We start from the raw sequence: 24,147 nt of genomic DNA on the forward strand, positions 1-24,147 counted from the left end.
CTGTTCTCTGTGCATTCACTGAACTGGGAGCAGGGAAACCCCAATACACACTCCACCTCAAACCTCATGCTAGGTAATACCCAAGTGATCCACCCAAACCCTCTGCAGCCTCCATTCACCACCTAGAGCAGGAGGGTGGTGGTGAGGATGCCAAGGGCAGGTTCATGACCTCAGTGCCTGCTGTCATACCCTCAGCTCTTGTTCCTGGGGCTTGGATGGGGATGAGTGAGAGCAATCTGGCCTCAAGGTAAGTGCAGCAGCCAAAAGGCTGTGGAAGTGAAGGGGATAGAAGTGTTCTCAGTGGGGAGGCTCAGAAGGGGGAAAAGGGAACCCTTAAGCATGAGTCTACAGAAGTAGTAGTCATTCAATAAATACATGCGGATTTATTTATAGGGATAAGATGGTTTCCTTGGGGATAATTTCAGGAGGAGGTGCGTTTTATTCATCTGCCATGTCCCTACCGTGACAGACAGGGCAGCAGGTTCTAGGACAAGCTAAAATCATCCCCTATTTTAAAAAAGAAAAAAAAGTTACCCCCTAGTCGTCCTGGGGCAGGGGTTAAATTAAAAAAAAATTTTTTTTTCAGTGATTCCTAATTGTTTTTGAATACAGAGACTTAGGATGGAGTTTCCACTGCGTTCAGGATGAAGGTGTGACTTCTGCGTAGTGTTGGCGGGGGGCGGGGGGGGGGGGGGGGAGAAGAGGGTAGGAGTAGGGCCCATGCAGGCTGGCCTCTTAGCCCACAGACGCCAAGATCATGTCTACTGGCAGCTCCTCCGAACTTCTGGCTGTCACCTGCATTGTTACTGTGTCCAAAAGCAGAAGTCGGGAGCGCACCAGGATGTCATGATTTCCCCGGAACACACCTAGAGGGAAGAGAGGAGTACAAGTGTGTAAGGCAGAAGTGAGCTGCAGAGGCTAGGCTGAGGGTGGCAGCTGCAGCAACTGATCAAGGCAGCTGTGGTACAGTGAAATGGAAGGGGTCTGGGAACTGGGGAGCTGGGCTGAAATCCCTCTGAGCCACAGTATTGCCAATTACAAAGTAGAGGAGATACTAACCATTGTTTAAGCTTCTGCCAGGTACAAATGAATTAACGGACACACAAGGCTTCTACCTGGCACGGGAGAGGCTCTCATGCATGTTGGCTAAATCTAAGAGCACTGAAGGAGGGACAGCCCCTCTATGACAAAACCGCACAGCAGGTGTCTGCCAGACCCAGGGGACTGAGTTGCTTCAGTGTGGCCAGAAATTATTTGCTTGGGGTCCATCAGCTGTGAGCAGGGCACTGAAGCGGAGCTGCCTCCCAACCCTGATTATAAATACTCAGAAAGAAAACAAAAAAATCTCTGACTTCCTTTTGTTCACAGTTCTCGGTGTGACGACTGTGTTGCCCCCACCCCTTTAATTAATTAATTAATTAATTAAAATGTTTATCATTTTCGAGAGTGAGCAAGCAAGAGAGCGCATATACACGCACCCTCTAGGGCAGAGGAGGGGCAGAAGGAGAGAGGGAGACAGAGGATCCAAAGTGGCTCCGCACTGACAGCAGGGGAGCCCCATGTGGGGGTTCAAGTTCACAAACCTTGAGATCATGACCTGACCTGAAGTCGGATGTTTAACTAAGTCAAGCAGGCACTCCCTTCCCCACCCCTTTAAACAAAGACTTTAGAGACATCCAGATCTAGAGATATTTACATACAAAATGCTGTATCTGGAATTTTCTTTAAAATAACCCAGGGCGGGGAGTAGAATGAGTGGCGGTATAGATGCTGTTAGTTGTTGAAGCTGGAAGATGAGCACACGAGGGTTCATTATACCATTCAGTTTTTGTGTGTATCTGAAAATTTCCATGTTGACTTAAAATTCCATTCCTGTTAGAGAAGACCAACCAACCCAGTAGAAAAGTAGAGAAAGGATATGGAAATAATTCACAGAAAAAGAAATACAAATGGCACACACGTTTCAGATGCTTAACTTCATCCAATATGTACGAAATGTGAAATAAAAACGACACTAAGATCCCATTTTTCACCCAGACTGTGAAAAATCATTTGCTAATGATTTGATAATATGCTGTGTATATTACTGATAATACATACTGTGTTGTCCACAGTGTGGGAGGAAAGGCAAACAGTTCCTATGGAAGGCAACTAGAAATTTTTACCAAAATGAGAAATGCACTTTAACCTGGTAATGCCTTGGGAAATTTTTCCTATAGACATCCTTAGGGCACACATACAAAATAAAGTATGTGTGAATGTATGTATGTATGTGGTTATTCACTACAGCATTGTTTATAATAGCAAAAGCCTGGAACACTCTAAATGTTCATCAATACAGGCTAATTCTATAAAATATGGCACAACCATAAAATGGAATATGAGGAAGCTACAAAAAAGTGTGAGTATTCACTTTGGGATAATAAAAAAGTCCTGGAGACAGATGGTGTTGATAACCACACAATAATACGGATATACTTAATGCCACTGAACTGCACACCTAAAGTTAAAATGGTAAATTTTACTTTATGTAGATTTTACCACAATTAAAAAAAGAAAAAGAGGAAACTCTATTTTTAATCTAATCTCCACCCCCAACGTGGGGCTCCAACTCATGACCCTGACATAAAGAGTCGCATGCTCTACCAACCAAGCCAGCTAGGCACCCAAGAAAACTCCATGTATTGACAAGATAGATCTGTCAAGTGAAAAGCAAAGTGCAGAACAATGTATATACCATATACACATAAATATCTGAGTTAAAATAGGGAAATGTATACATCCTAGCTTTCATATCCGTAAAATGACTGGAAGGGTATAGTAGCATTGTTTGTAATAACAGTGCTTCGGTGCCTGTTGCAAGGAACTGGATGAGAGGCAGATGAGAGGGTCAGAGGGCATTTCACTACTGGTCTTTTTTTATTATTTAAAAAAATTTTTTTTAAATATCTTTTAAATTTTTTTATGTTTATTTTTGAGAGGGAGAGGGAGAGACAGCATGAGCAGGGGAGGGGCAGAGAGACAGGGAGACAGAATCTGAAGCAGGCTTCAGGCTCTGAGCTGTCAGCACAGAGCCCAACACAGGGCTTGAACCCACAAAGCGTGAGATCGTGACCTGAGCTGAAGTCAGATGCTCAACCGACTTGAGCCTACCCAGGCGCCCCACTGCTGGTCTTTTTAACTCTGTAAATTTTCAATGCTACGAATTTGAATCCTCATGTTCCCAGTGGGAGCCCTCAGCCCAGGATGCAGTGGCATCCAGGCTGTGAGCTACCCAGGCACTTCCCATCTAGAAATGTTGCTTACCAGCCAGGAGCAATGTGTGGGTATTCTTGTTATCTGGCACTTTGTCTGACCTCTCACAAGGGTGCATTCCCAGGAATTTCACAATATTGCCCACAGCCTCTGTAGGGAGAAATCGCAGCATCATTAAGCCACACCTCATTTCCCTTTTGTGTCACCACTACTACTCCATCCCCAAAGCCTGCTCTTAAGGGCTTTTTTTTTTTTTTAAGTTTATTTTTTTATTTTGAAAGAGAGAGAGAATGCGGAGGGGCAGAGAGAGAGGGGGACAGAGGATCTGAAGCAGGCTCTGAGCTGACAGCAGAGACCCTGATGTGGGACTTGAATTCACGAACCATGAGATTATGACTTGAGCTGAAGTCAGATGCTTAACCAACTGAACCACCCACGGGTGCTCCTCCCCGCACCCCCCACCCCCCCAACCCCCACCGCCTTTTTTGAGTTAGTTTGTTTGTTTAGTTAGTAATCTACACCCAACATGGGGCTCAAACTCACAACCCCAGGATTAAGAGATGCATACTCTTCTGACTGAGCCAGCCAGGTGCCCCTCTAAGAGGCTTTTAATGAAGTGGCATCTGAAGTATATGCTCTAGACATGGCCTTGGATCCCTGGGGAACAAAAGTTGGGAGGAGTGAAAGGGGAGGACACATTTCAACAGTAGCCAAGGATTTTACCTTCAAGTGTCTTGATGGTAGACAAGGTGAATGTCTCCTCCTTCTCAAACTCATCTCCTAACTGATCCCAGGCTGCTTCAAAGTTCAGCATCATGACCTTTTGGATGTGATCAGCGACAGTGACTTCCAGATCTTCCAGCTGGGGAGATGGAGGTGGAAGTTAGGCACATACCTCCAGGGGAGTGAGTTCCTGCTCTGTACACCTCTGGGCCCCTGCTCTGAACTCATTCCCCCCCCCCCTTTTTTAATGTTTGTTTATTTTTGGGGTGCCTGGGTGGCTCAGTTGGTGAAGCATCTGACTTCGGCTCAGGTCATGATCTCACGGTTCATGAGTTCGAGCCCCGGGTCGGGCTCTGTGCTGACAGCTCAGAGCCTGGAGACTGCTTTGGATTCTGTGTCTCTCCCGCTCTCTGCTTCTCCCTAACTCGTGCTCTGTCTCTCAAAAATAAATAAACATTAAAAAAAATTTTAAATAAGGGTGGTAGGGGAAAGCTATGTACTAATTCAGAAAGAGCTCTAAAATATAGTACGTGAAAAAATACAACAGCTTTAAAAAATAAAATAAATAATAAATGTTTGTTTATTTTTGAGAGAGAGAGAGAGAGAGAGAACGTAAGCAGGGAAGCAGGAGAGGGGCAGAGAGAGAGAGGATCTGAAGTGGGCTCTGTGCCAACAGGGCTCGAACCCATTAACTGCAAGATCATGACCCGAGCTGAAGGCGGACGCTCAAACCAATTGAGTTCAACCAATGAACTCATGACACCACGATCAAGAGTCACATGCTCCTCAGACTGAGCCAGCCAGGTGCCCCTACACTATGGTTTTAAGTGGAAACTGGAAGGTGTGTGATGTACACAGTGACCTTTATTATGTAACTCCTGCCTACTCCTCCAAATAACTCCCAAGGACCATGAGTAATGTTTTCCTGTTTGTTCATCCTTGGTTTTTACACTTCCCAAGTTTTCTTTTCTTAAAGCATGAATTCTTTTGAATTTAAAAACGGTTTCTTTCAAAGAGCCAAAACAGCAAGAAAAACGTTAAGTCTAGTTGTTAGCTCCTGGACAGGGTTGCTCTGCAGCCTCTGGCACAAAATTGAGCCTCCCGACATTAGCTTCTTACCACATATTCATCTTCATAGCCTTCATCGTCGGTCTCCCCAGTGGTGGGGTCACAATCCTTGACAGTGAACTTCATCATGCAGCTGAATGTGCAGGCCACTGCAAGGAAGAAAGGCTGGATGGTCAGGATGACCCCAACCACAGCGGGGGAGGAGTTCCTCCATAGGGCAGGTGGCCTCACCCTGCTCCCCAGGCCTCTATTACATTATCAGTAGCGGCAACCCCACAGATAGCCATCTGACTCCACAAATCTGGACAGAAGGTACCTTGGGAAAGGGCAAAACAGTCAAGTCATGGGTCTGGGAGTCCCCTCATAGGAAAGGAAGAAAGAGGAAAGCAGGGGTGCTGCAGGATGGCTAAGCCCATGCCACAGTCACGTGTCCATTGTCCACGGCCTGGAAAAAGAAGCTGGTGGGTTCCTTGGAAGGAGTGGAGCTGGGATGTTTCTGTGCTTGTTCATGGTAAAATGAAAGAGTACAGGCTGAGGACCAGATAGGCCCAGGTTCTGCCTCTTACCAGCCCCGTGAACTTAGGGGAGTCATTTAACCTGAGTCTCAGTTTCCTTAGAATTTCCTAGTCCTAGGAGTAAGAGCAGTACTCATCCCCATAGGTCTTCTATGAGGGTGAAATGGGATGACATAGGACAAGTTCCCAGGACTCAGCCTTTCTTCTTTAACCTTTCTCAAGGTTAAAATCAAGGAGTTGAGGCTCTCATAGGAGACAAATGGTTGGTGCACAACTGGCCCACCCCATCTGGATCCCAAGGCCTCCCAGAAGACCAGGGTGGGGTCAGGAGAAGGGCTCACCAGCTGTGGGGTCTTCCTTGGGCAGTGCCACCAGCGTGTAGCAGGTCCCAGGCTGGTTGTAGGGTAGGCTTCGGGCAGGCACGTAACAGAGCACTTCATAAGCTTCAGTGGGCTCCATCTGGACTGTGACATTCTCCAGAGTCTGGTCATTGAGTGTGTTTGTGCAGTCAAACTGGACCAGGGAGGAGAGGGATTGCTTAGACACTGCTCTAGGTCAAAGCCCTGCTGCAAAGGAAGAGCCCAGAGGTCCTAACTCACCCCATGGGCCAAACTGACTCCTATCCCGGGTGCCCCCGCACAGGGTCCCTGACCCCACGTTGACACACAGGAGCCAGAGAGGTCCTGGGTCAAGGCTGCAAGACACATACCAGCCGGTGACAAAACCCAGCATCAAGTTGGGCTCCCGACCTATAAGACCCGTCACACTTGGGACCACTCCCTGGGCCCAAGCCTCAGCAGGGCCTCAGCCCTCCCCACTCACCTGGAACACCATGTGGTCAGTGAAGGTGTGTTTGGTACAGCGGATGACATACTCTGTCTCTGACTCAGTGAGGGCCACAGGCTCAGGCGAGGACTTGAAGAGGAGCCCCAGCCCGTGGAACTCTGGCACTGCCGCCAACTGTTCTGAAAGCCACAGGCCACACGTTTACTCAGCCTTTCAATTCTCAGACCAACCTGTGATGGTTTCTAATAAATGCTCATGGCCAATTCTCCAGGGCTTTTACCCTACTGAGATGGATAGATATGTATATACGATGACAGGTTACTCGCTATATCCCAAATATACCGATCATTTTCTCCTCTCGCTAACTTTCCTCAAGCTGTACCACGCCCCATGAATACTCTCTTCCCCTCTGTCTCACAAAAGACCTCAGCCGCAGAACACTGACTGGGAGATCCCCAATGGCCTAGGCCTAATCCATCTGGAGACTCCCACAACTTTAGAAGCTCAGCAAGGATTCTTAGAAAGTAGAGATTAGGAAGATTCTAAGGATGAGATGAATGCTGTTATCGCCCCAGAATCAGGCAAAAGAACGAACTGATCCTACACATTTGTCAGTTAAGACAAAAGGCCAGTACTAGGAGATGTTTCAGATTCAGACTTGCCAAAAACCCCACTTCAGGTGGTATGTGAGTACCTGGGAAGGCCCATCTGTACACCTCAAAGCCAGGTTCCAGCAGTGGGCTGGATCCAGTAGCCCACAGGCCGCCAACGTGGCCCGTCCAGGTGAAGGAGACATCTGATAGCTGCCTGCACACAATGTCTACCTATGACGGCCTGCGGCTACTGCTCTCTTTCCTATTCTATGGCAGGGGCGGTGTTCCTCAATGGATCACTAGTGTCAGAATTACCTGGGGGTCGGGGCTTATTAAAAACTCAGATTCCGGGCCCATCCTAAATACAGTCTATCAGAATCTTTGGGTTTGGGACTCAGGAATCTGCATTTTTTTTTTTTTTTTTTTTTTTTAGGAATCTACATTCTTAAGAAATTTTGCCAGCTGATTCTGATGTAAGCTGATATCTGAAGACCACTGCTCTAACATTTTTAACTTGTCTTCTCAAATCAATTGAACTCTATAAGGACAGAAAATGTGCCCTGAGACCAGGGATCTGGTATTTTGCCCTGAACTTAGAAGGTACTTCATTCATGTTTCATGGATAGAGACAGAAAGTAGGCATTATTATTATTATTATTTGGCTTTCTCCCCCCACAAAGAGTCAGGCTCTGTGACTGCTTCAGCCCTCTGCCGCCTGAAGGATTATATTTGATGAATGTGCAGGCAGTGAAAAGCCCAGAAAGAGCCAGCTTAGAAATCAGGAGGCACTTTTGGGCCATTGTGATCATCAGCCACCAGAGTGCTTTTCTGTGGGCATTGATTTCACTGGGATATCAAGTTTCTAGACCTGACACTTAACTACCCCGGGGGATTCTGCTAGAAGCTATCAGTTAATGCCTCTGAGTTTCCAACTCTTCACCGATAAAATCGATACAATAATCTTGCTCACAGGATTGTTGTGAAGATAAATGAGGCAAAAAATGTCACGATCTAGCAAACCTTCTAGAACCGAAAAGGTGATCAATAAACGTTAGGTTTCGGAAGACTGCTTAAAGATGAAATTGATACCCTCTAAGAGGCTTAAAAAGAGTCTTCCTTTGAAGCTGGGGCAGAATGGTAGCCTCAAGATACGCACAAGCTAATTCCCAGAACTTTTACCCACATGGTAAAAGGGACTTCGCAGATATGATTAAATTGGATCTTGAGACTGGGAGAGTATCCTGGATTATCCGAATGGGCCCAGTGTCCTTATAAGAAGGAGGCAGAAGGCTCAGAGTCAGATTTGAAGAGGCCATGCTGCTAGCTGTGAAGGCGGAGGAAGGGGTCACCAGGAGAGGAAAGGAGTCCTCCAGAAACTTGAAAAAGCAGAGACCTAATTCTCCCCTGGAGCCTAGAGAGGAAGCTCAGCGCTGCCAATACAATGAAACCCATTTTGGACTTCTACCCTCAGAATTGTAAGATAACTGTGCTGCGCTAAGGCAATAACTTTGTGGTGATTTGCAAGAACAGCAAAGGGGAAGTAATACAGAAGGGAAAGTTTTGGGTGAGGGTGATCCCAGTTACCTCAGGATTCAGATTTTGCTCAATCTGAAAGATGTGTTGATAGAAGACAGGATTCTCAAATGGAATGGGGGCGGGGGAGGATTTAATTAATTAACTAATTTTTATAGTTTATTCTCATGAACCATGAGATCATGACCTGAGCCGAAATCAAGAATCTGATGCTTAACCAACTGAGTCATCCAGGTGCCCCAGCAGGGGTGGTGGTGGAGGATTTAATTTAATTCAACAATCATTGGGAGCTCACTGTGAGAAGGAAGGCACTGTGCTAAGTACTACGATGGAGAATATAAAGGACAGAACCTACAAAGAACCACACAGAACTACTTGAGGGAAGGCGGAAGACTGGGAGTAGAAGTGATGAGCACAGGAGATTCTTCATGAAGGAAGAGGGACACATGTCAGTCCTTCATGGTGGGATTCAGTAGATAATATGGTCTGTCGCTTAGACACACAGCCTCTGCCCTTAAAAAGATGCTAGACCAGAGGGACACCCAAACAAAACCTTACCAAACAATGTGGACTGAAGGCCTCTGGAACCCAAGAAAAAGTCTTAGCGTCTTTGGACCCCAACTGTGCTGAATCTGACATCAGGTACCAGCTTGGACTCCAGGGACCTGAGCCCTCAGAACCAAGGCCAAGGGGCAGCTTTGAGCCAGTTTGATGTGGATCTTAATTCCAGCCCCTGCACTTTCTTGCAGTGCAGCCTTAGGCATATCACTTTCTCTCTCTGAACTTCCAATTCCTCCAATACCAAATGGACCCGATAACTGCCACCTGAGGGTCAAATGTGTTGACTAAAGTACTCTCAGGACCCAGAACTCAAGGGTAAGAACTGTCGTTGATTAGGTCTCTCCTAATTCCCCTGAGGAAAGCAATGACACCCCCCACCCCCAAAGCTGAGGAGACCAAGCCCAGTCCTGAGCGCCCCACCAAGCACCGCTACTCACCCTGGAAGATGTCTTCTCGAGTGGCTGCCACTTTCTCCGCCTGCTTGGCAGCTGTGATGGGGGTGCTTTCTGCAGGAGCAAACACACATGGTGACCAACAACTCCAGTAATGGGGCAAGTGTGGGGCTGACCACAGAGCTGTTCCTTAGGGATTATAACTTCCAACCCCCTGAGAGAGTGTGAGTACATGAGAGAGCAAGTGTTTGTGTGCATGTGTCTCCAATCCTGGAGTCAGCCATAGAAAGGATTAGAAAGGACTGTTCCATCCTCTTGGTACAAGCCCCCCAATCCTGGCTAGGTTTAGTGGCTTCACGGCCCATGCAGACCCTCCAACAGAGGCCTGGACCTGAAAGCCTCTAAAAGGAGCACAGACATTACTTACCTGTTCTCTGCTCTGCCATGGGCGTGGTGGCCAGGGGCACAGACTTGAGGTCAAAAGGTTTTTCCGATGGTTCTAGAGTGTACTGCTGCAGAGCTCTCTCCAGACCAGGGATGGAAACGGTCAGACCTAGAAGCCAGTGGGAGCGAGGCACTGCCTGAAGGCATGACAGAATGAGCAGCCGGAATCCCCCATGGAAGCCTGTGGCCCTGGGGTCTAAGTTGTATGACTGTAGACCACTGAGAAAACCACTTAACACTTTCTGGGCTTCCACTTTCTCATCTGGATCCTCCTTCACAGGGCTGGTATGGTGATAAATGTATACAAGAGTGACTTACATAAAGGACTATGGGAAGAGAGGTTTTTTTCAATGACTAGTGTTTCAGTTCACTGAGCTACTGCCACCCACACTGGTGTGAACTGCAAGATTCGCAGTCTCCTGAGGTCACAGTGATGCCATGAAAGTCCAGCCCAAAGCGTCTTGCCTCAGACTTCCCTACCCAGAGAGGGTGTGCCTGCTCTGGAGTGGGGAGGAGGGCCACAGCTCTGGGAGGGGGCCTAGTCGAAGATAGCCAGGGAGACTCACCATTTAGGATATAGCCTGCGTTGAGGGCCTTCTGCTTCTGCTCCAGGACATTGAGATAGAAAGTGGCTCGGTCCCTTACTTCATTGTCATCGTCCATCACGCACCTGCAGCCAGAAAACATAGTAAGCTGTTTTTTGTTTTGTTTTTTTTTAAATGTTCGTTCATTTTTGGGAGAGAGAGAGGGAGGGAGAGAGCGAGTGCCCACAAGTGGGGGAAGAGCAGAGAGAGACGGGGGACAGAGGATTCCAAGCAGGCTCTGTGCTTTCATCACAGAGCCTGACACAGAGCCTGATGTGGGGCTTGAACCCACGAACTGCAAGATCATGATCTGAGCCAAATCCGGATGCTTAACTGGCTGAGCCACCCAGGCGCCTTGGGAACCCACGGTAGTCTTGACTGTGGCCCCACAGGGGTGGCAGGGGGACACTGCAGGGTTTCATCAGACGGTAGTAAGGGGAAGCAAGTCCCCAGATGAACATGCCTGTGGGATCCAGGCATCAAACACACGGAGGGGCCTATAAAATTCTAGCTCATTACCTAAGAGGTGGCCATATTCATATTCCCCGGGCCCACTCCCTAAAGCCCACCCAGTAAAGGAGGCAATCTCCTACATCCAGCAGCATATGTCAAAGAAGAATTTAATATGACCCAATAATTCAACTCCCAGGCATCTCCTCTTGAGAACTGACAACATACATCACACAAAAACTTGTACGTGAATGTTCATAACAGCATTATTCATGAGAGCCGAAAAGTGGAAACCAACCCAAGTCTGTCAATTGGTGAATAGATAAAATGTGGTGTGCTCATGCAATGAATTATTTGGCCATAAGAAGGAATGAAGTACTGATATATGTTGCAGCATTGATGAATCTTGAAAAAAACATCACAGAGAAGCCAAACACAGGAAAGGTCGCAGATTGTACGACAGCATTTCTAAGAAACGACCATAATGGGCAAATGCATAGGGACATAAAGTAGATTAGTGGTTGCCTAGGGCTGGGGGGGGGGGGGGGGAGTAGGTGTTGGGGAGAGGGCAGTGACTACTAATCAATATAGGGTTTTTCTTTAGTATTTAAAAAAAAGAAGTTTTTAACGTTATTTTTAAGACAGAGATAGAGACAAAGACAGAGCACGAACAGGGGAAGGGGGCAGAGAGAGAGGGAGACAGAATCCGAAGCAGGCTCCAGGCTCCGAGCTGTCAGCACAGAGCCCGATGTGGGGCTTGAACTCACCAGCCAGCCGCGAGATCAGGACCCGAGAGGAAGTCGGACGCTTAACCGACTGAGCCACCCAGGTGCCCCTCTTTCTTTCTTTTTTTTTAACCCCCCCCCCCCCCCCCCCCCCCCCCCCCCCCCCCCGCCGTTAACCAGCAAAACAGGCAAGCAGGCACAGCTGAAAACAGCCTCACCAAACTCCATACACTGCAAAAAACCACAGGGACCAAGGATTCTTAATGCTGGAAACTAACACCCACATTGAAAATACTGTCCTAGCCTAATAGACATTTACTCTGCCCTGTAAACACCATGGATATCAGGTTTCTATTGGCAATGATAGAAATGTTTTAAACTTAGATTATGGTGATGGTCACAACTCTGTGAATATATTAAGAAACATGTTAGGGGCACCTGGGTAGCTCGGTTGGGCGACCAACTTGGACTCAGGTCATGATCTCATGGTTTGTGAGTTTGAGCCCTGCATTAGGCTCTGTGCTGACGGCTCAGAGCCTGGAGCCTGCTTCAGGTTCTATGTCTCCCCCTCTCTCTGCCCCTCCCCTGCTCACGCTCTGTGTCTGTCTCTCAATAATAAATAAACGTTAAAAAAAAAAAAAAGGAAACATCTTGTTATACGTTTTATTTATTTTTTGATGTTTACTGATTTATTTTGAGAGGGAGAGTACAAGTAGGGGGAGGGACAGAGAGAGCCGGAAAGAGAGAATCGAATCCCAAGCAAGGCTAGCACAGAGCCTGACGCAGGCTTAATTAATCTCATGATCTGTGAAATCATGATCTGAGCCAAAGTCAAGAGTCAGACACTTAACCCACAGAGCCACCTACTGCCCCAGAATTTTATTTTTTTATTTTAGAGAGTGAAAGAGTGTGAGTGGGGAAGAGGAGCAGAAGGAGAGGCAGAATTTTAAGCAGGCTCTACGCTCGGCACACAGCCTGACATGGAGCTCAGTCCCATGATCATGACCTGAGCCAAAATTAAGAGTCGGATGTTCAACTGATTGAACTACCCAGGTGCCCTTTATACGTTTTAAATGGGTAAACTGTATGGCTCGCAAACTGTGTATCAATAAAGCCATTTTTTTAAAAAAGAAAGGCATTAAAAAAAAAAAGGAAGAAAAAACTCAACAATAGGCACACCTAGGTGGAGGGATTTTTGCATGATATTTTTCCATGCTTTACAACGCTATTTTTTCCCCCCTACAATCCATTGTTGTATAACCTCTCCCCCAGGGAACACCGTCACCCATCAGAGACCTCTGGCCTATACTCACCTCTTCAGCAACACCAAGATACTGGGTAACATCTCTTCATTCTGGGCTCCAAACTTGGCCAGAGCACTCACAGCGCCTGTGTTTATGAAGCAAATATAATTTACTTAACCCACCTGACGGCTCACGACAGTTCCAGTACTTGGAACGAATCTTTGGGCAGAAGAGGTCCTGAGTGAAGCAGTTCTCAGCCTGGAGGCCCACAACTGCCTGCAGTGCAATGAGTGGCCCTGGGTGGACCTCCTTTGGGCCTCAACTCCCTCAGCTGTTTCAAGGAGAAGACAGTCCCATTCCTGGGTTCCAGGAGCCATTTCAGCACTGACTACGACGTGGCCACAGAAGCTAGCCACACACAGGCTTCTCACCTTCTGTATCCAAATGGCTTCAATTCAGTTAGCCTTTGTATTTATAAATGAGAAAACGATCCATTACTTAATGAATATTAATTGCTGAAAGAGGAAAAATCTGTCCAGTGGGGGCATGAGAAGAATAGTAAATTTAAAGTTAAGAATATGATGGATGCACACTGAATTGCATACTCACACAAAAGAGTAAATTTTACAGTGTGTGAATTATACCTCAATAAAGCTAACCATTGAAAAAATACCTGAACACTTAAAAAAAAAAAAAAAGCAAGCAAGAGAGAAAAAGTTAAACACCAACATATAGTGAAAGTTAAAAACCAAAAATCAAAAACCAACAATACAAGTCAGAGCTAAGGAACCACTGAACTGGGTGACACGCAAGCATCCAAGATCCTGCCCACAATGTTATAAACCACGGAGCTTGTGAGGCTAGAACACAGAGTGCCTGGGGACTGAGGCTCAGGTCCCTCTGACAGGTCATCTGCTCAAGAAGCAGCAAAGAGCCCCAGTTCAGCCCTGGCTCAGACCCACCTGCCCGGACCTCCTCATGCTCCAAGACCACGCGGTTATAGATGAAGCGGATATACTTGGAGGGGTTGTTGGTCTTGGGTCCCTCCTGGCCCAGGAGATGCAGGATGCGGGTGGCCAGGACGGTGAACTCGCAGTCCTCGATGAACTCGCACAGGTGTGACAGCCCGGTCTCCTTGCTCTCTGTGTTTTCCTCAATGATGCTAATGATGCAGTCCACGATGGCCCGCTTGTACTCAAAGCCGCCCTGCAGTGGGAGGGGTCAAGCTGAGCGAGGAGGCTGCTCTCTCCAGAAATGAGCTGGGAGGCCCAACACCTAACCAGGACCAGGGAGGACAGCAGTCCAAACAGAACATGGAGGTAAGGGACCTGGCTACCTGGGCTCTACCTTATTTTTTGTGTAAAATAAAAGGCCTGGACCGAATGCTCGCTGGGGCCCTTCCAGATCTAACAGTGGACTGTTAAATAGAAACATTTTGTGTCTCGTTAAGAATTTTATTTTATTTTAGAGAGAGAAAAGAGCGCGAGCCAGGGAGAGAGCCAGACACGGGGCTTGATCCCAAAACCTTGGGATCATGACCAGGGCAGAAATCAATAGTTGGAGGCTTAACTGAGCCACCCAGATGCCCCTCAGATCCCTGATTTTTACAGGGAGAAATTGATGTCTGTTGACAAGACCTGTTATGAGGATAAGACTGTGTATGCTGTGTAGTATCTCCAAAGTACTGGACCCATTAGCTGAAGGCTTCTTAAGTATTAGTGCCCTCCTCCAATCTCAGGAGACCCAATGACACCCAAGGCAAGGGCTTCTTGGTCCAAGGGCCACTCTGTGCTGGGGCGAAGGGGCAACCAGATATGTAGCGACCAAATCTACTCCAAAAACCCTTTGCTTCTGCTCCTCTGAATTACCTGGTTTCGTTGAGACATTCAAGGAAGGTAGTGTAAGTGAATCACTAAGACACGTGAGAAACAAAAATAGAACCCAATGTCAAATTATTAGCATCAATTGCAGAAGAAACCACGCTGGAGGTCCCAGAATGGCCCAGAAAATTTCTACACTAGGCACCAGTAGAGAACACAGGTTTTCCTGACTCCAGCACAAAGCATCGCCTCAGGGCATCTGCTGTGACTTTAAAGGCAGGGTGGTGAGTCATTACTTATTACTATAATTACTAGGAATTGGTGCATGTTTATATTGTCAGGTCTGTAGGCACCAAGAAATTCACTTGGCCAACGGGTTGATATGCATAACTTCCAAGAAGAGACTCTTGGCTCCAAACTGAGAATGGAGCTTACAGCCAGGTCACTCCCTGCACCAGGAGACCTGGCATGCCCCAAAGGCCTGCTCTTACCTCTTCCCGCAGCATGGTGAACAGGAAATTCATGAGCACGGCGTGTTTTCGAGGATACTTCTGACATAAGGCACTGATGGCCTGGACCACCACCACCTGAGTCAAACAGACGTGTATGAGCAGCGGCCCCTGCCTCCAGGCTTGAGTTACTTAGTTCACTAAGTGCCAACCAAGTCCTTCCTTAGGCCCAGCCAGGCCCTGGACCCAGAGGGCAATGAGGTGAGAGGAACTCCATCTCTACCCTCAGGGAGCACGTGATCCCTGAGCCCATCCAAGTAGGGTAGCAGGCACATCAGTCCCAATAGCCCCAGGTCCAGCCTCTGGGTCCCCTAAACTCTGATTTTCTACTCAGACCTCAGGGTAGGTCCACTGGTCCCTCTCCACCCTGCCTGTTCTGCTTCTCTTCCTACCTCCACCCCCACGATCCCACCTATAGGCTGTTCAGGCTCCTCCCTGGGTACTTTGGCCTGGGCCCTCTCCCCTTTGCACACGGTGTCTTTGGCAGTCCTACCTCCTCCCGTGGTTTTAACCCACTTCTTCCATGCCACTCACTCCCAAACCTTTGTCTGTAGTCTGAGCTCAAGCCCAGTGTTAGCGAATATCTACCAGACAACTCCACCTGGTACCCACCGCACCTCAAACTCAACACGTCCGCGATCACCATCATTACCTTCCTACCTCCCTCACCCAGGACCTGACTCTCCCTCCTTCCCCAAATTGACCAACAGCACCACCATCAGCCCATACCAGAAAACTAGAAATCTCTGACAACATTTGCTCTCAGCCCTCACTCCATGCCCTGCCACTGGCCTTACGAAGGAACCGTATGGACAAAGACCCCAAGGCTGGATGTGCACGTCTCCCAAGGCCAAGACCCGTGAAGAGCGATGTGCCACCTCTTCCACTGAGTCCTCAAGCCCTACCAGGCCCAGGTCAATCCTGGCCTGGGGGCTGGGGAATGTGAGGGAACAGGCACAGAGCATCTTCCTCATTCCAGGAATAGTAGGTGTTGCAGGCATGCCCGGGCACCTTGAACTCATCTGAGATCTCCGACATGAAGGACGAGATCTGCTTCATGAGGCGATCGATGCTGCTCTCGCTGCCAGTCTTGAGGAGCGTGGTGATGGCCAACGTGGCGATGCTGCGATTTGAATCTGTAACCAGGTTCTCTAGGTCCAGATTGCAGGCTGTCACTGCTGACGGATGCTTCATGGCCACCTGTTTTGGGAGGACAGAACAGACATACAAAGGGACTTCCATCATTCCACTGGATGACTCTGGCCTGGTCAGAGGTCTGTGGATGGGCTCATCTCGCCATCTTGTAGAAAGCAACTGTGATCAGTGTTACACCTTCTGCAGCTCCGGTCAGGGGCCACGACACGCCTCCAGCTGGATCAAGCACCTCCCGACCCTCTCAAAAGGCAAAGTGCTCATTCTGCCCACCCCTAAACTCTCACCTTATTGAGGGTACGAACAGCAGCATAGCGGAGAGCGGCCTTGGGCGAGCTGCAGAAAAGCTGGAGCACTGTGGGGAGATACATGCCACATGTCAGGCCTCCCTCGCCGCTCGGCAGCTAGAAAAGCTCAGGCCTCCGGGGAAGGGTCAGGCAGGCCATGGGGGGTACATGAGGGCTATGAAGCTGTTCTGACCCAAACCCTCTGCTCAGCTCATATCCCTGCTGGCACCCTCACCCCAACCAAGGAAAAGAGCTCACGAGCAGAGAGGCTTTAATACGTTTATGAGAGCCCAGTGGGTCTCGTGAATGACGGCCGCTACTTACTGAGCACCTGCTATGTGCCAGATGTTGTGCTAAGGAGCTGCTGTGCCTTGTCTGATTGGTTTCTCACAACCCCACAAAGCAGCTATTATTATTATCCCCATTTAACAGATACAGAGACTGAGGCACACGGGTAAAACAACTCAAGTAACTCTAGGTTAGCTACCAGTAAATGGCAGATCAAGGATTGAAATCCAGGACTACTCACACCTGACGCCTGAGTCTTTTACCCAAAGTAAAACTCCACTCCTCTCTTCTGGGGCATGCATGCAGACCAGCAGAATTACCTCAGTCCTGCCTTAAACAACTGCCCTGGTTCCTATCGTACATGGTTGCATGTCAGGCAGCAAAGCCCTCCGTGTGCTTTGGCTCTAGGGAAGCCAGGACTCCAACCCAGGCTATCGGGCTCCAGTATCCAGGCTTTGAATGACCCCTCTGAATTGCCTTCTCCTTTGCCTGAGATAGCCTGGCCCCTAGCGAGCATTATAAAACCTGGTTTTATAAATTTTGGCTTCTTCCACCAGGGCCTCTTGCCCTCACTAGCCAGCCCAACAGGCTGTAGCGTGGATCTGAACCCCATCTCTGCCTCTTAGTGGCGCCCCAGCCTCTTTAATGGTAAGATGGAACTCAAAGTACCCAAACATGATGAGCGTGAGAGACCCTGGCACAGCGTGCCTGGCACCAAATGGGTACTTACTAGGTCCCAATTCCTCTTCTTAACACCCCAACGTGGCCTATCTGAGGGCATTTTCTTTCTTTCTTTCTTTGTTTCCTCCAACCCCCCAGCCCAGGGCCCAGTTCCCAGCAGGCACGGAAGTGTGGGGCCGGGGCGAAGGAGGTGTGTAACCTGACACAGCGGGGGCCAGCTCTTTGGCGCTGCAGCCTGGCAGGTTGACGATGGCCGAGGCGGCTTCGTACACCACCATCTCGTGCTTGTTGCGCAAGCAGCTCTCAATAAAGTCGAACAGAGGGCTGTCACGGCTACAAAAGGACACGGGTGGCAAGAAGTTGGGGATGGCCCAGCGCGGAATAGGGCACCATCTGGCCAAGGGGGACAAGAGCCATTCGTTACCTGCCATCCTCTTCCTCCAGCTGTTTGCTGGCCACCCGGATCATCATGCAGTAGGCAAAGGGAGACTTGAGGCCATGCCGGGTGAACTTGCTGATCATCTTATTGACAGCCAGGCGGTCGTTCTTCCGCACGTGGTACAGGAGCCCCAGAGCATGGTACTAGAGAGCGGGAGGTCGTGGCAGAGTACAGGTGCGTGAAGCCCAGGTCTACCAGCTGTGTGGCCCGAGAGAGGCCTCTGCATCTCTCTGGGCTTCAGCCTTCTCGTGTCTAAGATGGGCATCACAGTAGCTACCTCGCAGAGTGGCTGTGACAATTTCCCCAGATGCTCTGTACGGATGGCCCCGGGACGATGCTCACCACACCACGTGAGTGTTGTGTGTAGTCTAGCTCCTGCCCTCAAGTTCAGCAAGGGCCCAACAGGCATCATGAGTACAGATGTGGAGGGGACAACAGAGACCACAGTGATGAAAGAATGGAAGACCAGGTGTCCTTCAACAAGAGAAAGTGGGTGCCAGGCCCTGAGCATGGACAGGTGTTATAAGGTGCCATGCAGCACACCTCATACAAGACCTTGTAGAATTAAACCTTACGCCACCCCTGAAGGTAGATACTCTTAGTCTCACTGAGTTGCCCAAGGACACATGGCTGGTACTGGCAAAGCTAGGTCTGGAGGGCCCAAGGTCAAGGGGTTACCCTTCTGGAGATATAAGGTACACAGAGTTATTTCCTGTTCCCTCTGCTCTTTTTTGTTTCTTTACCAGGGTGGCATTCAAGGGCTAAGTCATGCGACTGTGGGTGCCTTGTATGGGAGAGCCTTCTCTGACACTGGGAAAAATCTTGAGGGGCCACGGCTGGCCCTGGAGAGGAGAATCGGCACAAGGGGTGAGGAGAAAGAGAAGAGATAAACACACAGGGGGCGCCTACAGGTATGCACCTGACAAGTCAGATGTTCTAGATGCTCTTTCATATTATCCTCACGGCTTTGTGAGGCAGAAACTTTCATTCCCATTTTATAGACAAGGAAACTTGTCTTACAGAGATAAAAGGAATTTCTGGACTAGGTCACTGAAAAAGTGTTAAGTAGCTGAAAGCCCCACCAAGACATTTACATGCATCACTAAAAAAGCCAGCTCGGCAAAGGCTCTCTGGCTGCCTGGACCAAGTTTGCTATATCCCATATCCCAAAATACAACTCAGCTGGTTGTCAGACACTTGAATATTTTAGTTCCAGCCGGTAAGGAGCTCGTAACTTAAACCATCCCAAGTGGTACCCTGGATCATTTCCCCAAACCCCCAAGTCTCCCCACAATCCAGTGACAAAAGATGAAAGCCTGCTCCTGCTAGAGGACACCAGGATCTCCGGGGTGAGCGTCCATTTCTGAATCACCAGTCCCAGGTCATTTGCCTAAGAATCATCAATATCATTGCTCTGCTCACACCTCACCTGGACCATGATGTTATCACTGGACGCCGCCTCCTGGGCCTCATTCACCCAGCGCTTGACCACGTCAAAGCTGCACTTCAGTAGGTGCTAAGGGCAACAGAGCACATTAAGAGGCGGGCAGACAGGGTGCCCTGCCATCATGCCTCCTGGCCCTGGCTCACAGTTCAGTCCAGCTCTGGGTCTTCCCTCAGACATGGCCCAGAGCCTCTCCGTTGTCCTGGTTCTCTTGACACAGCACACAAGGACGGCTCCCACCCTCACTCTCTGCTCTGGTGGCAGATCTCCCACGAGGCCCAAACTCCCCACAATCTGTCACCCCAAGGGATGGGTCAAGAGTTCCCCAGGCACTCTTCACTGAGAAGGTGGGTGGGACTCTCAGATCTGGGAAGGGATATAGAAACTTTCTTTTTCCTACTGAAAAGCAACTCTGATATTTTCTTCAGTTTCCCAATCTGCTGCCCAGGCCCCAGCCACAGGGTCCCCAGCTACATACCAAGGAAGACACCAGGGCAGAGCTGGAGACACTGGGCACCTTGTCCACGATGGCCTGTTTCATGTAGCGCTCAATAGCCTGTAGCATGGTGCTCTGTGGGGACAATGAGTGGGGCAGAAGGGGACCCAATCAATCCTTGGCAACCGTCAGGAGTGCAGGTGATGGGTGGGGAAGAGTGGGGACAAGAAGGAAGGAAGCAAACCTGTTTCTTGTGTTCCTGCACCCTACCCTCATCCCCACACCACCTGGCTCAGTGCTTTGCTCAGGAGACGTGGGACAACCTAATGCATGCACAGAGGATCATGACTGAGCCTTGCCCAAGAAGCAGGGAAAAAGAGGAACAGCTCAGCAGGGGCAGCAGACTCACATCAGTGATCTGGCAGAGGGCACGCACAGCCGGGCCACGGTAGTTGTCTTCTTTCCCAGTCATGTCCTTTGTCAGGCTGTGGGAGGGGAAGGCATTGTCCGCGCAGGAGCATGGCCTGTCCTCCCCAAGCCCTTGTCCGCACCCGCTCCTCCCTAGCTCTAGTCACATCCCCTTGTCTGGACTACTACACGAGTCTAACTAGCGTTCTTGCTGTATTCTTACTCTTTCCCGGTCAAACTCCAAGCAGCAACAAGAGAGATTTTTTACAAAACTCCAGACTCTGGGGCACCTGGGTGGTTTAGTCATTAAGCATCTGACTTCGGCTCAGGTCATGATCTCGAGTCCCACATGCATGAGTTCGAGTCCCACATCGGGTGAGCTTGAGCCACGCATCGGGTGAGCTCGACCCCCACTTTGGGTGAGTCCCTCTCTGTCCCTCGCTCACTTGCACCCCCCCCCCCCTCAAAAATCAATCAATCAATCTCCAAATGGACCAGGTCACTCCCCTGCTTGGATTAAAACATTCCCAAGGCTTCCTACTGCCCATTACCATCAAGCGTAAACTCCTTAACAGAGACTCTCCTCTCCGGGCCTTGACATCTGCTATTCCCTCAGCCTAGAGTACTCCTGGCCCTCTCCATCTCTGTCCTGCTATTAATAAGCATTTTCGGAAGAGATTAGTTTTCAGTGGCTTCTTTCATTCTTTTCTTTTTTTGGCGGGGTGGGGGGGATATGGAACACTTCCCGAATTTGCCTGTCATCCTTGTGCAAGGGCCATGCTAATCTTCCCTGAGTTGTTCCAATTTTAGTATATGTGCTGCTGAAGTGAGCACTGTCCTGCTATTTCTTGCTCATCCTTCAGTACTTTGCTCAGACAGGTCTAGGGGGCCTTTCCTGATCCAAATTCAAGTTGTATATCCTTCTGATCTGTTCTCACAGCCTATCATACTTCCCCGGATAAACTCTGTTATATATTCTAATGCCTGTCTCCTTGGTTGTTTCTCTGGGACTGCAGAGGCCATGTCTACCTTACTTGCTGCTAGCTTCCCAAAGTTATGCACAGGGACTGGTAGATGTTCAAAAAATGCTTTCTAAACCAACCTACAATGGAATGTATAGCATCTCCCCGCCCCCCATAAACTGTGGCAAGAAGAGAACTGAGCTCCAGTTCTTAAGGACAAGGATTATATTTTAGACACACCTTTCCCCTGAATAACTCAGTCTAACACAGAAACCAGTACTTGGGAAATGAACCTGTTCGTATACCCCCTGCATTCTCTATGTCTGTTTTTCTTGTGTTCTCTCTTGGCACTCACTAAAGTCTTTCGTAAGCTCCAGCCTGGCTCAGTTGACTGAGAGGAATCAAGGCAAGGAAGGGTTTGTGCCTCGGGTAAGGCTAGGGAAACTGCACACTCTAGAGTGCCATGGAGGGGCAGCAGTAACTGAAAAGTGAGGGAAACAGAAGAGGAAGGGGCACCTGACATTATGTCAAACAAAAGTCTCATCACCTGATACACATGAGTAAAAATGGCTTCTGTGTCAATGGCACCCGTCAAAGGAGCCATACACAGACCCGAAGACTCACCTGCTGGTAACAATAATGACATCCTCGGCAATGCAAGACATCTCCTTGATGGTCAAATAGCACATCCGACGGAGTGTGGGCTGGGAAAGAGAGAGGAAAAGCCTATGACCACTGACTCAACATGAAAGCCAAGGTTAGGAAAACTCCAATCCACACAAAGGTACACCATACTGACTGTGGGCACTTACATCATTGGACTGAAAGAGCTTGGTCATGGCAAAGAAGGCCTCGGTTGCTTCGGTGGTCCCTAGGTGCTCCCCCTGTTTTAATAAAAAACGAAGTCTCAGCTTGGGACAGAGAGGCCAGAAGGCTCTTCCTGCCAGATCAGCCCAGGTCACATCCACAGACCCTACAGAGGCTCCATCAAGGACAAACACATCAGAGTTAGACCCTGAGGGAACCCAGAGCTGGGCTATATCCACACAGGAGCTATCAAATACCCTAAGGGCTATGTGACTTACGCTAACGCCCCCAACAACTCCCAGCACCATGTTCCCTGCCCCCAAACTTCACTCTCTTACCTGGTTTATGAGGTAAAGGATCTTGGTGAGGATGTGGGCACATTTTCGAGGGTTGATGGGTGTCTCGTTAAATACACGGGCCTAAAAAGAAGCAACCAAGAACATTACCTTCTGACTTAGTTTATTTCCCTTCCATTGACTGCGTCTCAGGTACATTCAAGCTCTGAGAAGTCCCAGGGTAAATAAATACATTTGCCTGGATAAGCTTATTTTCATAAGGAAAGTTTTGTTTTGCTTTCTCCCTAATTCATCTATTAAGAACTCCTGAAATCTGCCCTAAATATCAGTTAGGGACATGCTGACTTACTAACAGATACTCAATAAACATGTGTTACCTGGAAAGAGAAACACAGAACAAGAACAACTGCAAGCGTATTGAACTCTCTCCAGGAGCAAAGCGTTCCTGTCTTTCCAGGAACAGGTTTTCTCCCCTACTGTTCTTTAAACCATAGTATTTTGAGCACGTTGACTGTGAACACTTGGGATGGCAGATGACAAATGACACTTGCCTCCTGGAGTACTGCACTCTTCTCAAGATGCTGGAATGGGTTGGAGCCTCCACCTAAAGTCAGAGAATGGAGAAGAGTGAGTATAGGTTGTAAGCCTGAATTGCATATACAGAGACATAGAGAAGGGAAAGATGTCATTACCGTCTGCTTAGTCAAGTTCAAACTACTCCAGAATGGCAATCAAAGCTCTACAACCTGCATATAGGTCCTACCACTCTACCTCAAACCACTTCCTTAAGTCACCTAGCAACCCTGATATAGTCCTCTGTGCCTCTCATAGCATCGTGTCTTGCATTCATTTATGCAACTTGTACTTAACTGAATCCCTTACAATATGCGGGAACCATCATCTAGTGAGTAGGATTTCTTCACAGCAAATGTCACATTTGTAATTAATTATATGTGTCATTATCTGGTTGATGTCTATCTTCTCTGACTTCGCCTGTGACCATTTTAATGTTCCCAGCTCAGGCACTGAGTGTCTCATTTGTTCCACTGCAGTATCAGGACACAGTACAGTGCCTGGAATACTGTAAGCGATCAATACATATTTGCTGAGTAGTTACATTAAAGAGGGTTCTCAGCGCAGAACATTGGCTCCACAGATTATGCCCCATTTGGCCAGTAGCAACGCAGCCCAGCGAATCCCAAGAGGTCACCCGGCGAAAGTCACAGTGGTTCACCAGGCCCTGCCCCTTCCCCTGACAACTGGGGAAACCGAGGCCCACAGGACAGTGACCCTCCCAAGGTCACCGAGCGAATCGTGGTCCGAGCTTACGAGTGGGGGCAGCGGAGCATGCTCGGGCACTCCGAGGCCCGCCGCTGACCAGTTGCGGACCTTGGCATAAGCCCCTGCCCCTCACTGGGTCTCGGCTTCAGGTCTAGGCAGAGGCCCCGAAGGAGGCACCCAAGGAGGGTGCAGAGAGCCTGTAAGAGGGTCCAGCCTCCCCCAAGCCTACGCCCTCTCACCCGATTCCTCGTCTTTCTTATCAAATTTCTTCAGCATGGTGGTGCCGGCGGGGCCCAAAGCAGCAGCCCTGCGCTAGCCGGGTTCAGCGAGCAGGGGTTGTCCGGCGGCGGTTCCGCACAGACCACTTCCGGCCGGCCACGTCGCCCGGATCTCCGCGCAAGCGCAATCCGCGCTCTGCGCATGCGCACACTCTCCGTCGCTGCGCCCGGCGTTAACCTTTTCCC

General features: G+C 49.0%; 1 protein-coding gene and 1 non-coding gene across 3 annotated transcripts; both read right to left on the reverse strand.

Moving 5' to 3' along the window:
* Nucleotides 1-363: 363 nt before the first annotated feature.
* Nucleotides 364-24,078, reverse strand: COPG1 (coat protein complex I subunit gamma 1). Of its 2 annotated transcripts, XM_086697299.1 has the most exons (24): nt 23,923-24,078; nt 22,954-23,006; nt 22,445-22,525; nt 22,112-22,183; nt 21,924-22,003; nt 20,339-20,414; nt 19,972-20,064; nt 19,479-19,565; nt 18,035-18,192; nt 17,810-17,943; nt 16,642-16,709; nt 16,214-16,402; nt 15,185-15,280; nt 13,836-14,079; nt 12,943-13,018; nt 10,437-10,540; nt 9,854-9,979; nt 9,472-9,540; nt 6,384-6,526; nt 5,903-6,074; nt 5,098-5,195; nt 3,979-4,117; nt 3,307-3,405; nt 364-866 (listed from the first exon to the last, which is right to left on the reverse strand). In XM_086697299.1, the coding sequence occupies exons 1-24, from the start codon at nt 23,957-23,959 to the stop codon at nt 736-738; spliced, it is 2,625 nt and encodes an 874-aa protein (XP_086553425.1). In that variant the 5' UTR covers nt 23,960-24,078; the 3' UTR covers nt 364-735. The 2 variants fall into 2 exon arrangements, with proteins under 2 accessions (XP_086553425.1, XP_086553426.1); XM_086697300.1 differs by lacking the exons at nt 22,954-23,006; nt 23,923-24,078 and adding an exon at nt 22,780-22,911.
* LOC112859519 (U6 spliceosomal RNA) lies at nt 21,065-21,171 on the reverse strand. The gene has a single exon (XR_003223524.1). It is a non-coding gene; the product is annotated as a U6 spliceosomal RNA (small nuclear RNA).
* Nucleotides 24,079-24,147: the final 69 nt, after the last annotated feature.

Source organism: Puma concolor, chromosome A2, assembly GCF_028749965.1.
Source record: "Puma concolor isolate L17-30 chromosome A2, mPumCon1.1.hap2, whole genome shotgun sequence".
NCBI classification, from domain to species: Eukaryota; Metazoa; Chordata; class Mammalia; order Carnivora; family Felidae; genus Puma; species Puma concolor.